This window comes from Lissotriton vulgaris, chromosome 5 (genome assembly GCF_964263255.1).
Source record: "Lissotriton vulgaris chromosome 5, aLisVul1.2, whole genome shotgun sequence".
Taxonomy (NCBI): domain Eukaryota; kingdom Metazoa; phylum Chordata; class Amphibia; order Caudata; family Salamandridae; genus Lissotriton; species Lissotriton vulgaris.
In genome coordinates this window covers 1,865,761,820-1,865,779,292 of record NC_141693.1, presented here as the reverse complement: position 1 = coordinate 1,865,779,292, position 17,473 = coordinate 1,865,761,820, and the positions used below count along the sequence as shown (strand labels likewise).

Below are 17,473 nucleotides of genomic sequence, written 5' to 3'. Positions count from 1 at the left end.
AGTGCAGAGTAGTGAGTGCAGAGTAGTGAGTGCAGAGTAGTGAGTGCAGAGTGTGCAAAGTGCAGAATAGTGAGTGCAGAGTAGTGAGTGCAGAGTGCAGAGTAGTGAGTGCAGAGTGCAGAGTAGTGAGTGCAGAGTGAGTGTGCAGAATGCAGAATAGTGAGTGCAGAGTAGTGAGTGCAGAGTAGTGAGTGCAGAGTGAGTGTGCAGAATGCAGAGTAGTGAGTGCAGAGTTGTGAGTGCAGAGTGCAGAGTAGTGAGTGCAGAGTGCAGAGTAGTGAGTGCAGAGTGCAGAGTAGTGAGTGCAGAGTGAGTGTGCAGAATGCAGAATAGTGAGTGCAGAGTAGTGAGTGCAGAGTAGTGAGTGCACAGTGCAGAGTAGTGAGTAGTGAGTGCAGAGTAGTGAGTGCAGAGTAGTGAGTAGTGAGTGCAGAGTAGTGAGTGCAGAGTAGTGAGTGTGAGTAGTGAGTGCAGAGTAGTGAGTGCAGAGTAGTGAGTGCAGAGTGCAGAGTAGTGAGTGCAGAGTAGTGAGTGCAGAGTGCAGAGTAGTGAGTGCAGAGTGCAGAGTAGTGAGTGCAGAGTAGTGAGTGCAGAGTAGTGAGTGCAGAGTAGTGAGTGCAGAGTGTGCAAAGTGCAGAATAGTGAGTGCAGAGTAGTGAGTGCAGAGTGCAGAGTAGTGAGTGCAGAGTGCAGAGTAGTGAGTGCAGAGTGCAGAGTAGTGAGTGCAGAGTGCAGAGTAGTGAGTACAGAGTGCAGAGTAGTGAGTGCAGAGTAGTGAGTGCAGAGTAGTGAGTGCAGAGTAGTGAGTGCAGAGTAGTGAGTGCAGAGTGTGCAAAGTGCAGAATAGTGAGTGCAGAGTAGTGAGTGCAGAGTGCAGAGTAGTGAGTGCAGAGTGCAGAGTAGTGAGTGCAGAGTGAGTGTGCAGAATGCAGAATAGTGAGTGCAGAGTAGTGAGTGCAGAGTAGTGAGTGCAGAGTGAGTGTGCAGAATGCAGAGTAGTGAGTGCAGAGTTGTGAGTGCAGAGTGCAGAGTAGTGAGTGCAGAGTGCAGAGTAGTGAGTGCAGAGTAGTGAGTGCAGAGTAGTGAGTGCAGAGTGAGTGTGCAGAATGCAGAGTTGTGAGTGCAGAGTGCAGAGTAGTGAGTGCAGAGTGCAGAGTAGTGAGTGCAGAGTGCAGAGTAGTGAGTGCAGAGTGAGTGTGCAGAATGCAGAATAGTGAGTGCAGAGTAGTGAGTGCAGAGTAGTGAGTGCACAGTGCAGAGTAGTGAGTAGTGAGTGCAGAGTAGTGAGTGCAGAGTAGTGAGTGCAGAGTAGTGAGTGCAGAGTAGTGAGTGCAGAGTAGTGAGTGCAGAGTAGTGAGTGCAGAGTAGTGAGTGCAGAGTGCAGAGTAGTGAGTGCAGAGTGCAGAGTAGTGAGTGCAGAGTGCAGAGTAGTGAGTGCAGAGTAGTGAGTGCAGAGTATTGAGTGCAGAGTGTGCAAAGTGCAGAGTAGTGAGTGCAGAGTGCAGAGTAGTGAGTGCAGAGTGCAGAGTAGTGAGTGCAGAGTGCAGAGTAGTGAGTGCAGAGTAGTGAGTGCAGAGTGCAGAGTAGTGAGTGCAGAGTAGTGAGTGTGCAGAGTAGTGAGTGTGCAGAGTAGTGAGTGTGCAGAGTAGTGAGTGCAGAGTGAGTGTGCAGAGCAGTGAGTGCAGGTGCAGAGTGGTGTGTGCTGTTGAGTGCAGAGTGCTGTGTATTGGCAATGTAAATGACAATGCCATTTATTTATGATTTAAAGAAAAAAAAAAGAAATGTCATGAGCAATGCCAATTGCTCTACCTTTAATGATGCCGAGACCATTGCATTGCAAATGCTTGTTCTTTCTGTTTTTTTGGGGTTGGATGTGTAGGCTAGGACGGAGGTGGATCATATCATAATTAATTCTCTATTTGGCTAGAAAGGTGGTTCCCAATTGTGATTTTTGTACTGGTTTTGGCACAGACTGTCAAGGGTCCTTTTCCCATCTTCCCCCCTTCAGTTCCAAAGACTAATTTCCCAGAGGTTCTCTTTACGATGTCAGGTCGTTCAAGAGGGTCCTCCGCAGCAATGGACAGAGGCGGTTTAGAGACAGGAGACCAACATTTTATGAGATCCTAGTTTCTTCTTCATCCAGGGAATGGTGCATTTGGGGCTGATATAGAGTTTGGAGGACAGGTTAAATGTCCTTAAGGGTGATGGAGTACTTTATTCCGTCGCACTGATGGACATTTCATCCACCAATTTTAGAGATGACCGTCGGCCCCACCAACATCTTGCTACATTGACAGCAACCTCCGTCATAGCAGTTCTTGAAAATACAGGAAAAGTTTGACGGACTGTACTTTTCAAAATTTTACATTTTTCAAAAACAATCTTTCAAAGTGGAAGTTTGTTCTTCAAAAATGCAAAAGTTTTTGGGCAGATGGACTTAGAGGTTGACAAAGAGGTTATTCCGTCACTGTTGCAACGGAGTACCTTTTCAGTCAAACTTTGCATCAGGCCCTATGTTTCTGGAACAGTTTTGCTTCAGGCATGTGGTTATTCCACTGGGCGCTCGGTTTTGAGACTCGCTCACTTTTCGATGAATCAGGCATTTGTTGACCTCCTATCCTTGGTGGGCCCATTTGATGCCCCCACAAGGTTGGCCTAAGGCATCTGTGGCATTTTAATCTTTACCTGTGTGATATTCTCAGACACAGGAGGAATGACATTTTCATATTCTGCTGGCCTGTATCTGTCGTACAGTCAGATATCTGCTTTTTTGGCAGGATGCCATTGTATAGGGAAGGTTGTTCTCCTCCCGGTTACAGGTATGGTTTGTTGGCTTTAAACTGCCTTAGCGATTGTTCTTCCAGAGGCTCTATTCTTTCATTGAGCATGCAGGTGTCTTTGCTTGTGTCTGATATTTCCCCTGCTAGGTCAAAGTGTGTGTGGATGGATTATCACTTCCACTGAATGCTTGTCTTACAGGTATGGCCATCTACTGGGGTACAGAGGAGTTTACCATGAGTTCAGTGTGGCCGATATTTACCGGGGTGGTGTACCTGGGAGGAGAAGGGGGGTTGTAAATTAAAATAATATTTTAAAAAACCACTTACCTTCAGGCCGGCCACAAGGCAGGCCGCCGCCTCCCTGTCCGTTCTCCGCCGCCACTCGTTCCTCGGAAGCAGGAACCAAGATGCACCAAGGCTCCTGACTCCCCTAGCCAATCACACCACTGCAAAGCAGCATTGTGATTGGTCTGGGCGCTGTGGTTCGGCACGCAGATTGGGAATGGGGGCCTGGGCATGTTCTGCACCCAGGCTGTAATGCAGCCTGGGTGCAGACATGCAAAGTGCGCATGACTGTTATGTTCGGCCCTAGTGGGCCGGCAAACAGTTATACGCACTTTAGAGTGGAGCAACCGCTCCACCTCCTGGCCCCTGCTTTGGCAGTCCAGCCCAGACCGCCCGCACCAGGAAACTGAAAACTAAAATGATATTAACGCTGGTTATCATCATTTTAGTTTTCATTTTTTTACACTTCATAAAGCAGTGGGGCGACGCTCCGCCACTGCTTGAGTTGCGCCTTTGGAGGTCCAGCTCAGAGATTCTTGAAGGCTGCTTACCCAGTAAAGTTTGTAGTTTCTGGGTCACCCGGTTCACTTTCACTTCACAGCCCTGGGTCTACTGTAGTGGCCCCTATGTGAGGGGGTCCGAGTGATGGATCCATCACTCGGACCTTGCACGCCACACGGACGCACGGACCAGGTGCACTCTCCCCGTCTTAGGCACCTCCTTGAAGCTCGGGACGTACACGTCTTTGAGCGTTTCTCCCACTAGATGAGCACGTGTCTTTGGCGATTTCGCTGACAGTCCACAACTACGTGGCTGGCACTCTACCTTTCTCTGCCGCCACGACCTTGATACTATCGTAGCCCCTCAGCCCTGATGAGTCACATCTCCTTCACGGTGTGACGAAACACGTGTCAGCTGGCTGCAATTTTGTACTGACCAACAATTGACTTATAAACAAACTTTCACTCACAAGAACCTTTGTGTTTGACTTTTTTGTACTTTGACGCAAAATATCTTTGTTAGGGGTTGTACACAAGTCCCTAAATCAGGACAACGCACCTCACTAGCGTGTGCACAGGGTCTGTTCTTCAGTAATATTATTGAGCTGTTTGCCCATGCAATGCAGAGTCCAGGAAAATAAGAGCTCCCTTTCCACACAGTTACTGAGTGTCTGAAATGACTAGGCCACTGGTGCAAGTGTTGCCTTAGGGCGACCTCTTAAGGTGGCAGTGGTGGAAATTGCCAAGTAGGGCTAGAATGACTAACAGGTATCATGAAAACATGGTCTTAAATGTCTGCCTGGGAAGGCATATACGATGGACCGTCCATCAACCTTTTGTGTTGCTATAGTCACCCTGAGTGGGAATGGTACGCCCAGACATGGGTCCCGTGTTCCCTATGCCACTGGATTCAAGCTAGCCTGGCTTGTGAGGGGGTGATACCCTGAAACCAGTCCCAGGATGCTTGTTTTCCAGTCCAGGGAGGACGTGCCATGACAGCTCCAGCTGGACTGTTCCCATGACGAAGCAGGGTCAAGACTGATTTGCATATGACTGGGTCCAAACTGGGTGGCATGGTGCGCATAAAAACAATGGATTTAACCCAGATCTGTGACGAAGGGTGAATGTTTGACAATGTTCAGCATTCCGTCCATCATCTTTTTGTGTTGCTATGATGGACCGATTGATCAAGCAGAGAGAGGACAGTGTCTGAAGCATGCCTGAGATAGAATAGTTTTGGTGAGAAAGTGTTGTGCAAAAGATTTGCAGGAGAGCTTGATGGGCAGATTCTTTTAGACAGACAGATGCACAAGACCTTGAAAAGTGAGCACCAGGGAAGACCCACAACTGGCAATATTATCCTAGGATGGGACAACAGGTTTGGGATACCACATGAGTAGGACAGGTGGATACTATTCGAGAGCCACAGGCAGATGACATCTTGGGTTGGCCTGATCTGTTTCAGCCATCCTTGAACACAGGATGGCTCAGACCCGACAGGTGACATGGCATTGTGGATTGGGAAGAGAACAGTGAGTCAGTCAAACAGGTCATCATTATATCCAACAACACTGTGGGTGGATCACGCACTGGGGCAGTCCACCCCTTCTTTTCATGGGTCGAGCAACCCTCCGTTCTTGTGGCTTCCCGGATATTCAGTAATGGTGGAACTTGCCATTTCCATTATAGAGGGGAACAGAGGGAACATCCCTACCATGTGACAGAATATGACAGGAATGTTCCAATGGCCCAAACTAGTGGGAGGGCCCCTACAGCAGGGAATGACTGTGGCTAGGGTGAGAGAACCCAGTGGGAGAATACCTCAGGGAGCCTGGTTACATCTTTTTTCTACTACACACAGCATGAGTCTCCCCCAGAAGGACTGCACATTTCACTTTAGTTTATTCCCTCTTGGTATACATGTTTGTTGTACCTGCTCTTTAGGAAGAGGGGTGATTTGCTGGGTATGTTGATCGATTTCAGAACCAAGGGTAAACTAACTTTTCTGCATGTAATAGGTTTGGGTCTATTGTGCTGCACCGACCCATGTTCAAGCCCATTATCCAACTGCTGATGGGGCAAAACGGGTTGCACAAATCAGGTTTGTTGCATGGATTCCTACAAGTCAGGACATAGGAACATGCCCAGGCAGCCCTGTGGCCCTCATTCGGGGACCAGGTGATCAGATGCCTCCAATGGACCACGCTCTTAGAAAGAGCAATGCATTGTTTGTGCACTGGTGGGTGGAGAACCTGAGCTGGTGGGCTAGTTCTCGCAGTGGATCAATTTATAAATTAGGCTACATAAAGGAGCCAATAGCGTATTGCGGCATATGAAAGGGCTAGTGGATAGACGATGGACAAACCGGACTCCACCCTATTAGGAAATGACCAGAAGGGAAACAAACCATCAAACACTGCACTCACTGAAATCATGAGATCACTGAAGAAGGACAAAACAAGCCATAGTCAAGGTCACAGAAGGACATTTGCATTAATGTTAAGATCAAGCATAGCCATGATTAAAAATACGTAACCTCACCATTTACAAACCAATCAGAATAAATCCCCCGGGATGGGTTAGGTATTCAATATCATCCTTAAGCGAGCATAACAATTAGAAAGGACTTTATTGGCGCCATGAGTACATGGCGATCCCTTGCGCACTATGTACAAATGGATATAAGGTTTCCTACAGACACCTTGCCAATAAGCTCGGTTTGGTTGAATATCGCCTTCTGTGAAACAATACTGTAGGAACCTTAGTTGCCAAGGAGCCTTTTCATGCAGCACAATAATATATCCCGGCTCAGTGGCCGCAGAGAAGTTGCAGCAGTGATACAGTCCCACAATCTCATTCCTCATAGCAGACTCACCCGCACTTGTTGCCTTGGATGAGTAGTGGCTGCGACCTCTTCACGTCCGAGCCCACGGTGTCCGAGGTACCGTTGGTCAGCTTGTCCCCATTGTGGAGGCTCTTGGCCAGGTCGTGATCCAGCTCCCGCTCATAGAGGTTGTCAAGGGTGGTGTTGAGTTTGTTTTCCAAGGCCCCTAGGTCCATGGCATTATCTGGAAAAACAGAAAGAAACACCCAGTAAATCTTACTTCCTTTAAAAATATCAATCTTTCACTTAATAGTCTCCATCATTTACCAACATATCACAAACATCAAAGTCTTGTTCTCCAAACTTAGACTCATCCAATCGAGCGGGCTGGGGTCGAGACTTCAGCAGGGTGGCATGTACAGGACAGGACTTAAGGCAGTCTAAGGGAATCCTATTTTGGTATTCCATGCTCCTCAAAGCTTCCCCTAGTAGCTGAGACCAATGCCACTGTCCCCCCTGCTGGCTGCAAAATAGAATACAGCACACACCCCAAGACCTATAGCTACTTATTTTAGTGTGACCTCTAGGTGTTACTGTTTCAGCTGTATCGGCTTCCACTCAAATGACTTCAGCTAGCATAATACTCAGATTTACCACTAGGGACTCATGCCTCATCCATGTCCGGCTCGCACTCTTAGTAAAGGTTCTGCATGTATGCGAACGATTCCAACAGAACCCACCTTCTTTAGTTCATTAACATCTAGTCGGTGGAGCAGTGGTGGCCCCTTGGTAGTCCTTGCTAACCTTCAGATAGCTGGTCCCGCATGGTAGCGGAGCAGTGTGGCACAAGCCCTAAGCTGAAGCTAAAACTGGGAGGGGAAGAATAAAAGCGAATGTGAAGGTTCACCCAAAGACCTGAGCTAAAATACAAGGAATTGCCCAAAGAACACACTAAGTGCATGGAACTTAGAGCAACTACTACACAACGCATAAATACTCCGAGCCTTCTCAATAGTGTAATTGCGTTTACATCTAAAAGACCAACCTGTGACTCCTTGGTGGGATATGACAAGAGTGCTCACTAAGCCATCTGGATTCTATAAGTTAGAGTAACTTTACTACGTATATTGGCAACCTTAGCTTACTACTTTCATCATTTAAGGTGAGTGAGCGAAGGAGACGTCCGAAACTCACGTAATATAGGGGTCCTAGGCTAATGTCTCAAAACAGTCACCATAGGCTAGGAAGCGAGGATTCCATGGCAGGTAAACAGACATGTGAGTGGGCGGACTGCAAAGAAGTGGTGCCATGTCAGCCAAGGGGAAGGTTGAGGGAAGGAATTGTCCAAGAAACATAAAGCACCAGGAGAAAGCCTTGAGTCCACTCCTGCTCACTTAGACCTAGCATCAGAATCCAGTGAGATTGTACACCATGCTTCCCAGTGAGGGACGCCCAAATGCCCAGTAAGGGCATATTCTGCACGGCTGCGATCAGACAGGCTCTGCAGGGCCCACACATCAGTACGCAAACCTAACCTAGCACCAACAGGTTCTGCATGCTATGCTTAGATAACATTCTATACACCCTCAGATATACCTCAGAATGTACCTGGAGGTCAGAGGGCTCTGGGTACTAAATGCCAAAAGCATCCCATGTTGACCTATGACTACACAGGTCGGTTGTAAATGAGAAGGCCTAATTGGTTGTCAATTACGAGGTCTGTACTAACACAAAACAAAACTATACTGAAAAAAAAATAATGAAACCCTATCACCTAAAAACAGGGTTCCACAGTTTATCATGAAAATGCCAACAATGTAATCCCAAAAGGATAAAAGGATAAAAATGAATGGAATAAGTCAATACCAAAATTAAGGCCAATGTCACCCGAAAGTCTAATGCCATCCTGAGCCTAATCCCAGTCCAGTCTTCAAGTCTAATTCTGATCCTCTGCAAAAGTGTTAAAAACTAACTTTAACTCTATGCCATAAACCTAACACTAAGTCCCTGACCCTAAATAGAATTCAAAAACGTACCCTGGTCCTGTGCTGACCGTAAGCACTGAACCTGAGCCTTATACTAACCTCATTTTAAATATTGGCAATTGGAAAACAACTCAACAAACTTTCAACATAAAAATGTCAAAGTGAAATGATTGCAACTTTACGATTTTGATATATGTGAATAGAAGTTTTCGCTTTATCTGGATTTAGAACATGATCTGGCACCTTCCGTCTCTGGTAAGAGCGTAGCAACAATATTCCATTGTGCTCCAACCACATCGCTAATCCGAAAAAGCAACAGGCTTTGGGCGCGACACACCTGCATCTTGGAGTCAACAAGGTTTAGGGTTGCATGCTGCTGTTGCAATCACTTCGAGTCATCCTGCTAATCATTTCTACAATCTGATGGACAAGGTTTATTATGTATCAAGGGTGCCTACTGTACCCAAGACTAGGCATGATGAAACTTGCTTTGATTGGCAGATGGTTTGTAGTTGTGGGCTACAGGTCTTTCTTCCTGGCTCCCCAAAAATGTTTTATCCCAACAAAATGAAGAATGCAGAAAACTACTTCTAAAAAGCGAAGCAGTGGGCCTTAGATTGTGTTAAACATCTGCAAACACCCTAATGGTCTTCACTGTGAAGAGCCATTTGTAAAATGGCTGATTTCATTGTCCTATTAATCTCTAAATGGTAACTCCATAATGAAAGGGGTTCTGGAAGAGAGGGGTTTCGTCAGTGAACTAACCATCTTCGTGCCTTGCTTTCCATCTCAAAGAAAAGCTGAATCCTTTTAATGAATAGACAGTCTCTAATTGAAAGGGGAAAGGTGCTATCTTCCCTACTCTGTGACTTATACTGGAGAGAGAAAAACTAACAACTGATGAGTGGAATGCTTAAATTACTATCCGCATGGAGCGGATAGTCAGTTTATCGTGTTTCTGTCCTTATGCCACTCCAGGCAGCGACTTAGCCTTGTGTAAATCAGACGTAATCCGTGGAGTAATAACTGCTAGGCCAGGTCCCGTTTGGTAGGAAGACACAGAACCCCAGATTGGTTCCAACCTTTTGGGCCTCGTCAGTGAGGGGAATTTTGGATCCAAATGGGCATTCCTCATGCTCGTAGGGCATCTCACTTAGAAAAACAATAACGTGTTGGGTGGAATGCTTGAATAAAAATCAAATATCTCTAAATCGCACTGTAATTCATCACTTTTTGGTCACTATGCTGCTCCAGACCATTGCAAATTAGTCTTGGTCCAACTCTAAAAGGGTTAGTCCATTCCAAACTGCTGGGCAATGCCCCTGAGACACGGCTCGGCCCCAGTCCAATTTTGGCCTGTTGGTCCTCACCACGGAGTCCCAGGTTGAAAGGAATGGCCACAGTGATCACAGGACCCACACCTGGGCACAACTGTTGCATTTATGGCATATCACAAAAAACGAATGGGTGAAATGCTTGAAAAAATGTCAGTCATTGAGAATTATTACTCTGGGCTGCATTCCAGTCCATTGTTTTATTGCTCCGCGTTCCACTCTAGACAGGGGCCAGACATGTGCAAATGAGTTTTGATGCTGTTCCAATAAGAATAGCCCAGAACGAAATACAACCACTTGCACCCTCTAGACAGAAACATAAGCAGCTCCAGAGCTTTTTTTTAATGTTTGAGACTCATCGCTGTGGTGCAATTTCAGTCCGATGGAACAGGGAGCACTTCTAGGCATACCTGCTCACATTAGGTACATGTCCATCTTCGCTCTTGGAGGAAGAGAACTATTTCCTAAAAGTTTCTGTGTGAGTTTTCATGTGGCCTTTACCACTGCAGTTAAAGTTACGAACTGTTTCCCCAGTGGGCACAAAAGGACAGTGTTGAACCTCAAGCCTTCTCCTTTAGCAGGAGTGTATCCTTCAGGGAAGACCACGCAGATGTTAATGTTAAATTTTGATTGCTCCTTTGAATCAAGAAAATGTATAATAAAACAAATATTTAATGTAATCAATGTAGGTGCATTTTTACCACCATCACCTGTCCCAATCGTAGTGGATATATTACACAGTCTAATCGATATTTGTAAATATAATAAATGACGCATACAAAAATATTTTCACTATCATCAAAAGTTTTTTCGGATTGAAAGAGCCTTAAAAACAACATCAAAACATCAAAACCAAGTGCTGCAACAATAAACTTCAGTATCAAGCTAAAAGAGGGAGTCAAACACATCAATACACTGCATTAAAAACAGCATAATAGCTCATAGAGTGGCACTCAGCATTATACATAACAACAGGATGACCCATGGGGTTACCACTACAAAGTGCAAAATCACCAGATATGAATCACAAAAACGGTATGCTATTACTATTAATAAAAGAACCCTCTCAATGTAAATCACACATTAAAGGGAATGCAGCCATATGTAAACATTAGGGAAGCAACAGTATTGCACATGGATCGTTGTTAAATGCTACAAAGTAGTAAGCAATGAAGTGCAAGAAGATACAATACAGTTACAAACAGCAGCTAGATGCCAGTCACATACCATGAATGAGCAACCTTGGACTCAAAAATTTTCTTTTGTAAAATCCATGCTTTAGATACAAATTTGGCGGTACTAATAGAAATCCTTTCAGTCGTGTCGGATCTCAAAATTCTCAGAGCATACTCGTACTGTCTCATTCCTAGGAGAAGGCAAACTGGCTTAATTCACTTCTTGTGGGAAATTAAGTAAGCATTGCAAAAAGAGAGGAAATGGTTTCAGTCTCTAGATTGCTTGCGGGACACAGAGTACTGGCACAGAACTTCACTCCCCAGCGAATGCAGAAGCTGTTAAATGGCAAAATGCCATATCTGAATCTAGTATACAGTTGTGTAGCTAAGGGACAGGTGATCTTATAGAAAAATGGTTCAAATGACGGGACAGCTTTACAATCTAAGAATCTTTCCGTCAAAGTGTCCAGCTAACATTTACACAATTCCTCATCCCTTAAAGGAACCTGCAGACTTTATTTATCACAGATCTAGAGATAATCACCACATCAACTGGGGTTTCCCAAAGAACAGAAATATCAAGCCTACATGTCATTTCCTTCACATACATTAACCAGGGTAATTTCAGGAAACCTTTTGAGCGCATAATATCTGCAAGACAAAGTCTGTATGGAGCTCGCTCATCATTGGACCACAGCCTATGCCGATGCAGTAAAGGCCTAAGTTTGCATACTAATGCAATCGGCTATACACCCACGTCAAGCAACGGCGGTAGACAAGCGACGCTCTGAGGAAGATTTCATAGTGACCTGATAAATGTATTTTCTGCCACTGTGAGTCTCTTGACCTTAGCATGGCTCCATAGCTCTGAGCCATGGAGAGGAGACCCTTTGGTCTTCGCATTGTACATTTCTACTGCTGGAGAGAGGGGCGTGGTCTTAATCTACTTTACCAGCTGCACAATAGCCCTGGATTACTGCTGTAGCTTTAGTGCACTCTCTTCAGTCTGCATGGACCAAGACAACTTAGTTAATTCAACTCCTAAGTAATCAAAATCTTGAACTTGCTCAAGTATTTCATTCTGTGCTCTTATACCATATCTCCCTGATTTATAAGAATTAAAATACATGAATTCCATTTTTTATGTTCAATTTTAGCCCCCTCTCGTGAAAAAGGCTAGAAAACTACCCACTAAACCTTGTAAACCAGCTGGAGTTTTGGAGATCGGAAGCGGGTCATTCGCAAGCAATAAGGTTGGGATTTTAAAAGCCTTTACCTTTGGGGCATCAGTTCCAGGAAAATCCAACTACTTTACTAAATCGGTTATGTGTAGTGAAAAGAGGGTTGGGGCCAATACGCAGCCCTGATGCAATCGCTTCTCGATTCTGAAGAAATTGGACAGCTCAACCCTTTTAACGCACCCAACCCGAGCATGGTTGGTTTCGTGCAATTTATCAAAATTGATAATACACTCTCCAGAACCCCCATATTGCCCAAAACACCTCAAAGCTTCTGGAGAAGAATTTAATTGAAGGGTGATGTTAAATCCACAAAAACCACATATAGGTTGCCCTTCTCCAATAACACTATTTTTCAATAAATAGTACAAAAACAGAACATTTGATTCATCGTACTAATTTTCTGTCGGAAGCCTGCGTGAAAGCTACCCCCTGTATCGATTTTGTAAGCAGATTTAAGTAGGGACCACATATTGTTGGTTCTGCAATGAACAGATCACATGGAATGCTATCCCAGCTTGGAACAATTTCAGTCAGAGTTTCAAGTGATCCTGTGAATGTTATTTCGAGGGAAAGCAAGGGTTCCTTAAGATCAGACAGACCTGGACTTGATGAGTAACCAAAGGCCACTCCAGTGTCTGAGTATAACCCTTCAAAATGCTCAACCCATATCTGAGGCTGAAGAAACAAAATCAACATGGGTTATACCAGATCGACTACCGTAGGCAAGTATATTCCAAAAAGACGTATTACCTTCTTTCACTGCGTTTTCTAGGTCGCCCTCCACAATCCAATAAATACATTGTATAGGGTTGTCATGAATTATGCTTAAATCATCAGGGGTTACACTTCCCCTTTAAAGGGATATTCCACTATTCCTGTTCCCACTATACTAGGGCTTAGCCAAGGATTAGGCTCAGGTACACATACCTCACTCAAGATTAAGGGGCTCATTAGGATGGAGGATTTTCCGCATCCTCCGGGCCGGCGGAAGCCACCGCCGGCCTGGAGGATGCGGAAAATCCTCTGCGGACCCACCAAGACCCACCGCCACATTAGGATGGCTGGTGGGTCCTGGTTTCCGTCCGCAGCTTTTCCTCCACGGTTGGCTTACAACCGCGAAGGAAAAGCTCTGATATGGTGACGGTGTCTCTCAGACACCGTCAGCCAGATTACGATGTGCTGGGAAACATGCTTTTCCGCGGCGCCTTTTCCGCTGTGGAAAAGCATGTGTAACTGCACTGCGGGGGCCCGTCCCGGGCCCCCTAGGTGAAGGGGAGGTGGGGGGTGAACATGGGGGGTACCTATGGTACCCCCCTGCATTTGCTTACAGAAAGCAGCAGGTACCGCGCGGTGCCTGCCGCTTTGTGCACGCAAATGCCGTGCCTGCATTTTTAACATTGCGGCGGGTGCAACTTGAAGCTGCACCCGCCGTAATGTTAAAGATATAGGATGTGACCGCCACCCTGGCGGTCACATCCTAATCTGCACTGAGGGAACGCCGCAGCCCATGCGGACGTTCCCTCCTACTCAGGGGTCGCGGACGGACTCAAGTCCGTCCGCGATCCTAATGAGCCCCTAAGTGTGCAACTTAGTCGAATGTCTTTAGTGACTTTTGTACAATAAATCTCGAGCAGGCCCAGCAGATTTGTTGGCGCTAATTCTGCACTACTCAGCCACTCTTGTCCCCAGGTGCATCTCAGCCCAGCGGTTATCTGTCAATTATTGCCAACAGTCTGGGCTGTACATCGGGTGTGGGTAGCTTTCCTGTCCTCACACAGTAGATTCCTCCTTTGTAGATCTCTGCAGTGGCTGCCTCAAGCAGGACGTTCATCATAGGACAGGCTTTGAGGACAGGCTTACGCTACACCAATAATCTTAGGAAGGTGCAGCACGCCAGGTTCGGCTGCAGACCAGCACTTCCGTTTGTGAAAGTTGCAGCACTCCAGGGCATGCCTTTTTCATGGTGTCTGCGGGAATGTGTTGCCTTTAGGCCGATTTGAGGCTTCCCGCTTCAGTGGCGATTCAACCTCCTTCTCCTCATTGACGGAGGCAGCACCAGGACCGCAGTAGGCTGCTAGACAAGAAAATGACATGCTCAGGCAAATTTTTATTTACAGATTCTCAAGAACTGTGTAGAGAGACCTGGTGGATCCCTCTCTCTGGATCCTTATCTTCCTCTGGTGTTTCTGAAGCCTGAACACACTCTGCAACACTCTCTCCTCCTGCTGGGCAAGGCACACTCCTTCCCTGTCTCTTCAGGCAGGCAGACATCTGCTGTCTTCAAACTCCTCCTCAGCTCATCCAGCACAAAGTCTTGATTTCTGGTCATCCCCCCTCACCACTATCAGACAGATACCAGCCCTGGTTACTCAGAAGCTCTGAGTACCATGCGGAATGCTCCCTTCCTTGGTCAAGAACTTGGGACTGGGACATAGCCAGGTGGTTGGGAGCACACGCTTATAAACTATTTCCAGACAAAGAAGTGGATGCACTAACTAAGGGGAGAGGAGTTGGCCTGACGGCTAGGGCGGTCGACCTCGAATCTGGGGATCTGGGTTTGAGTCTCAGCAACGACGCTGAACATCCTGTGATTCTGGGCAAATCACTTAATCTCCCCGGGCCTAACAAAAATGAATGCTTCCACATGTAATGCAACTGGTGCTATGTAAAACGCTCTGTTAACGCTATATAAAACTCTGTAGTGTAAAAAAAAAAAAGGTTCAGAACCTGTTTAATTTAGCCCTTTTTCAAATGTCATTTTCTGGCTTTTCCTCAGAAACATGCGTTTTGCAAGGTCAAGGTTCTCACAGTGGGTAGCAATGATGCTGACTCCAAGCAGGAGTATGCAGACCAGCGGTACAATGACATGTGAGACATCTGCACCTGGCTGTCAGTGACGCAGTAGTCGGGGACAGACAAAAGGGCAGGCCTAGCCTAGAAACCTCCTCACCCTTGAACAACAGAAACCACAATCTCACCCCTCCCATCCACCAAAAGACAGTGCACAAGAAGAACCAATCAGCAGCCGCTTGCATAAAAAGTCTTCATGGAATTTCGAAGGATAGCCCTTTCTTCACTCGCCTCAGTCCCGTCTCTGAGTCTCCACCCTCCAACCACAGGAATGCAGCGAATACTTGCCCACCATCTGTGGAAACTGCCTCCACCCACCCTCTCGTGCCATGCCAACACGGTGACATACAAAATGGTTCCTGCTGGCCTCAGCACTCAGACTCACGACTGCTGTGCAAGTGTCACTAGCATCAGTACAAGCATACACATTTGATGTGCACACGGATGCCAACATAGGTTCTACGTTTCCTATCATAGTGGAACTTTTGGTTTGGAGGGGTCAGTAGATCATGCTCTGACTGACACAGAGAAAAAAGAGCGGTCACACTAGAAATCAGAAAACATAGTGCGCTGCCACCTACATTATATAATACAACCAGGTCAGGGAGAGTATCACTGTAAACTATGTGATGCAGGTAACAGGATAAGTCCCAACATCACATGGTCAGGGACAGGCCCAGGCCTCCGCTTGCACACTACATTTGCATAACACCAGTGCCAAAAATAAAAGTCAGGATACCAGTCTCACATGTAGGTGGTGGGCATTCAGGCCAGGAAAACATACCCATGCAACATGCAGAAGACATTTCCTTCCCAACAACAAATTCTATTTGATGGAGTAAATCAAAACCCCCAAAAAGTTTGGGTTGGCACTATTGCTTGGCGGTGTGAGGCTGTGCTTAGTGCAAACATGTTTTTCCATTCCTTTATATAAGCATATTTTTAGAGGTAGTAATGTATGAAAGGAAAATATGTGCATATTTCACTCAAAAAATGCAGTTGAGGAGCAACAATAGCACACCATCATATTAAAACAACATATCACACTAACAGCAGTACAACATAACACAGCAATGCAACAATAATACAACCAATATACAGCACATCAACAAAATGCAACAAAATAACAACACAAATCCATCTCAGCAATTCAACAACAAATACAACATATGATACTAACACAACATACCAACACAACATACTAATACACCAACACATCAGCTCAAATTTAAAATTGTGTTGTTTTTTGATGTGGAGTGGTATTAGTGTACTGTGTTGTGGCTGTTCTTTTTATATGCTTTATTATATGGAGTCCGTTTATATTTTTGTTGTGCTGTTATTTTGGTTTGTGTTGTCATTATGTTGTCGTGTGCTCCATGCTTAGCGTAGGGACGCCAACAGATGCTTCTGCACACGTGGCTGCTAGGTTATAACTGCGGGTGGGTTTTGTGCTTCACTAATAATTTATGAATAGTGGCCAAGAATTGGGACAGGACCTTTCACACTGTTTACTGGCTGGACATGTGAGAGGCTCATATACTGCCAGGCACCTGCTTTTAAGAGGTGTGAAAGAGTGGTCAGCATTTCTAAAGAGGACGGAGGCTGTGTGTCAAAAACATTTAAGGCTGTAGTTCAATGTGCTCAGACCTTCAGCACCCATAACGTGTATTTGTAAAGCGCACGTTCACCGATAGGCATCTTGGCGCTGAATAACAGATTCTTATTGTTACCCAACACAACGCTACTCATTTTATCGACCTCAGATGGATGAAAGGCTAGGTGAACCCACCGGGATTTGAGCCTGTGCCCAGGAGGTCAAACACAGGTCAGGCCTCTACAGTGGACGCATTATTCCACTGAGCCACCAGACCAGGCCCCCAAGCATTACAACATCTGAGGGAAAACATTCACTTATGTTCTTGACAAACTGCCCTTTTGAAATACACCAAGCAAATGTGACCCTTGTTTTAAACGTCATTTTAACTCATTCTTAATAACGCTTCCTCAGAACCTGGAAAATATAAAATGTTCAGGTCACATTTTTATTTGGGATAATATCTGGCTTTTTTTTATAGAGTTGAAACAGTCGTTAGGTCTCTTCAGGGCACTAAGGAAAACGAAATATGGCCATACATCTCTTTGATTCCTGCATTGGTTTATATATTAAAAGTTGCACATATATAAGAGGTGCTACACAAAATAAACTAGTTGCTTATTTATTGGTCGTGACTTAGGGTGAGTTTTTCTATTCCAGGGTCTTTTCCGCAGACCCCCATGCACGTGACTGAGGGCATCCTGCAGGGAACGCTCGTCATCTTAGCTCCCCATGAAACTACTCATAGGTGCTGAGCCCGACTTGATTAACCTGGCCACCATGGCTTCCCCTTCCTTCAAAGTTTCATCCTATTGTATTGCAACATTTATATAGCACTTACTACCCCAAAGTGGTGCGCTGACGTACTTGTCCACAAGAATGGCGTGGTACACCGTGTAGGGTGT

At 45.7% G+C, this 17,473-nt stretch overlaps 1 protein-coding gene across 3 annotated transcripts in view; it reads right to left on the bottom strand.

Annotated features, from left to right (window-relative positions):
* GRB7 (growth factor receptor bound protein 7) overlaps positions 1–17,473 on the bottom strand; it is a 672,870-nt gene that overhangs the window by 160,950 nt on the left and 494,447 nt on the right. For all 3 annotated transcript variants that reach the window (XM_086924360.1, XM_086924361.1, XM_086924362.1), the window contains one exon: positions 6,441–6,633. In XM_086924360.1, coding sequence (XP_086780486.1) covers positions 6,441–6,633 — 193 coding nt within the window. The remainder of the gene's footprint in view (positions 1–6,440; positions 6,634–17,473) is intronic.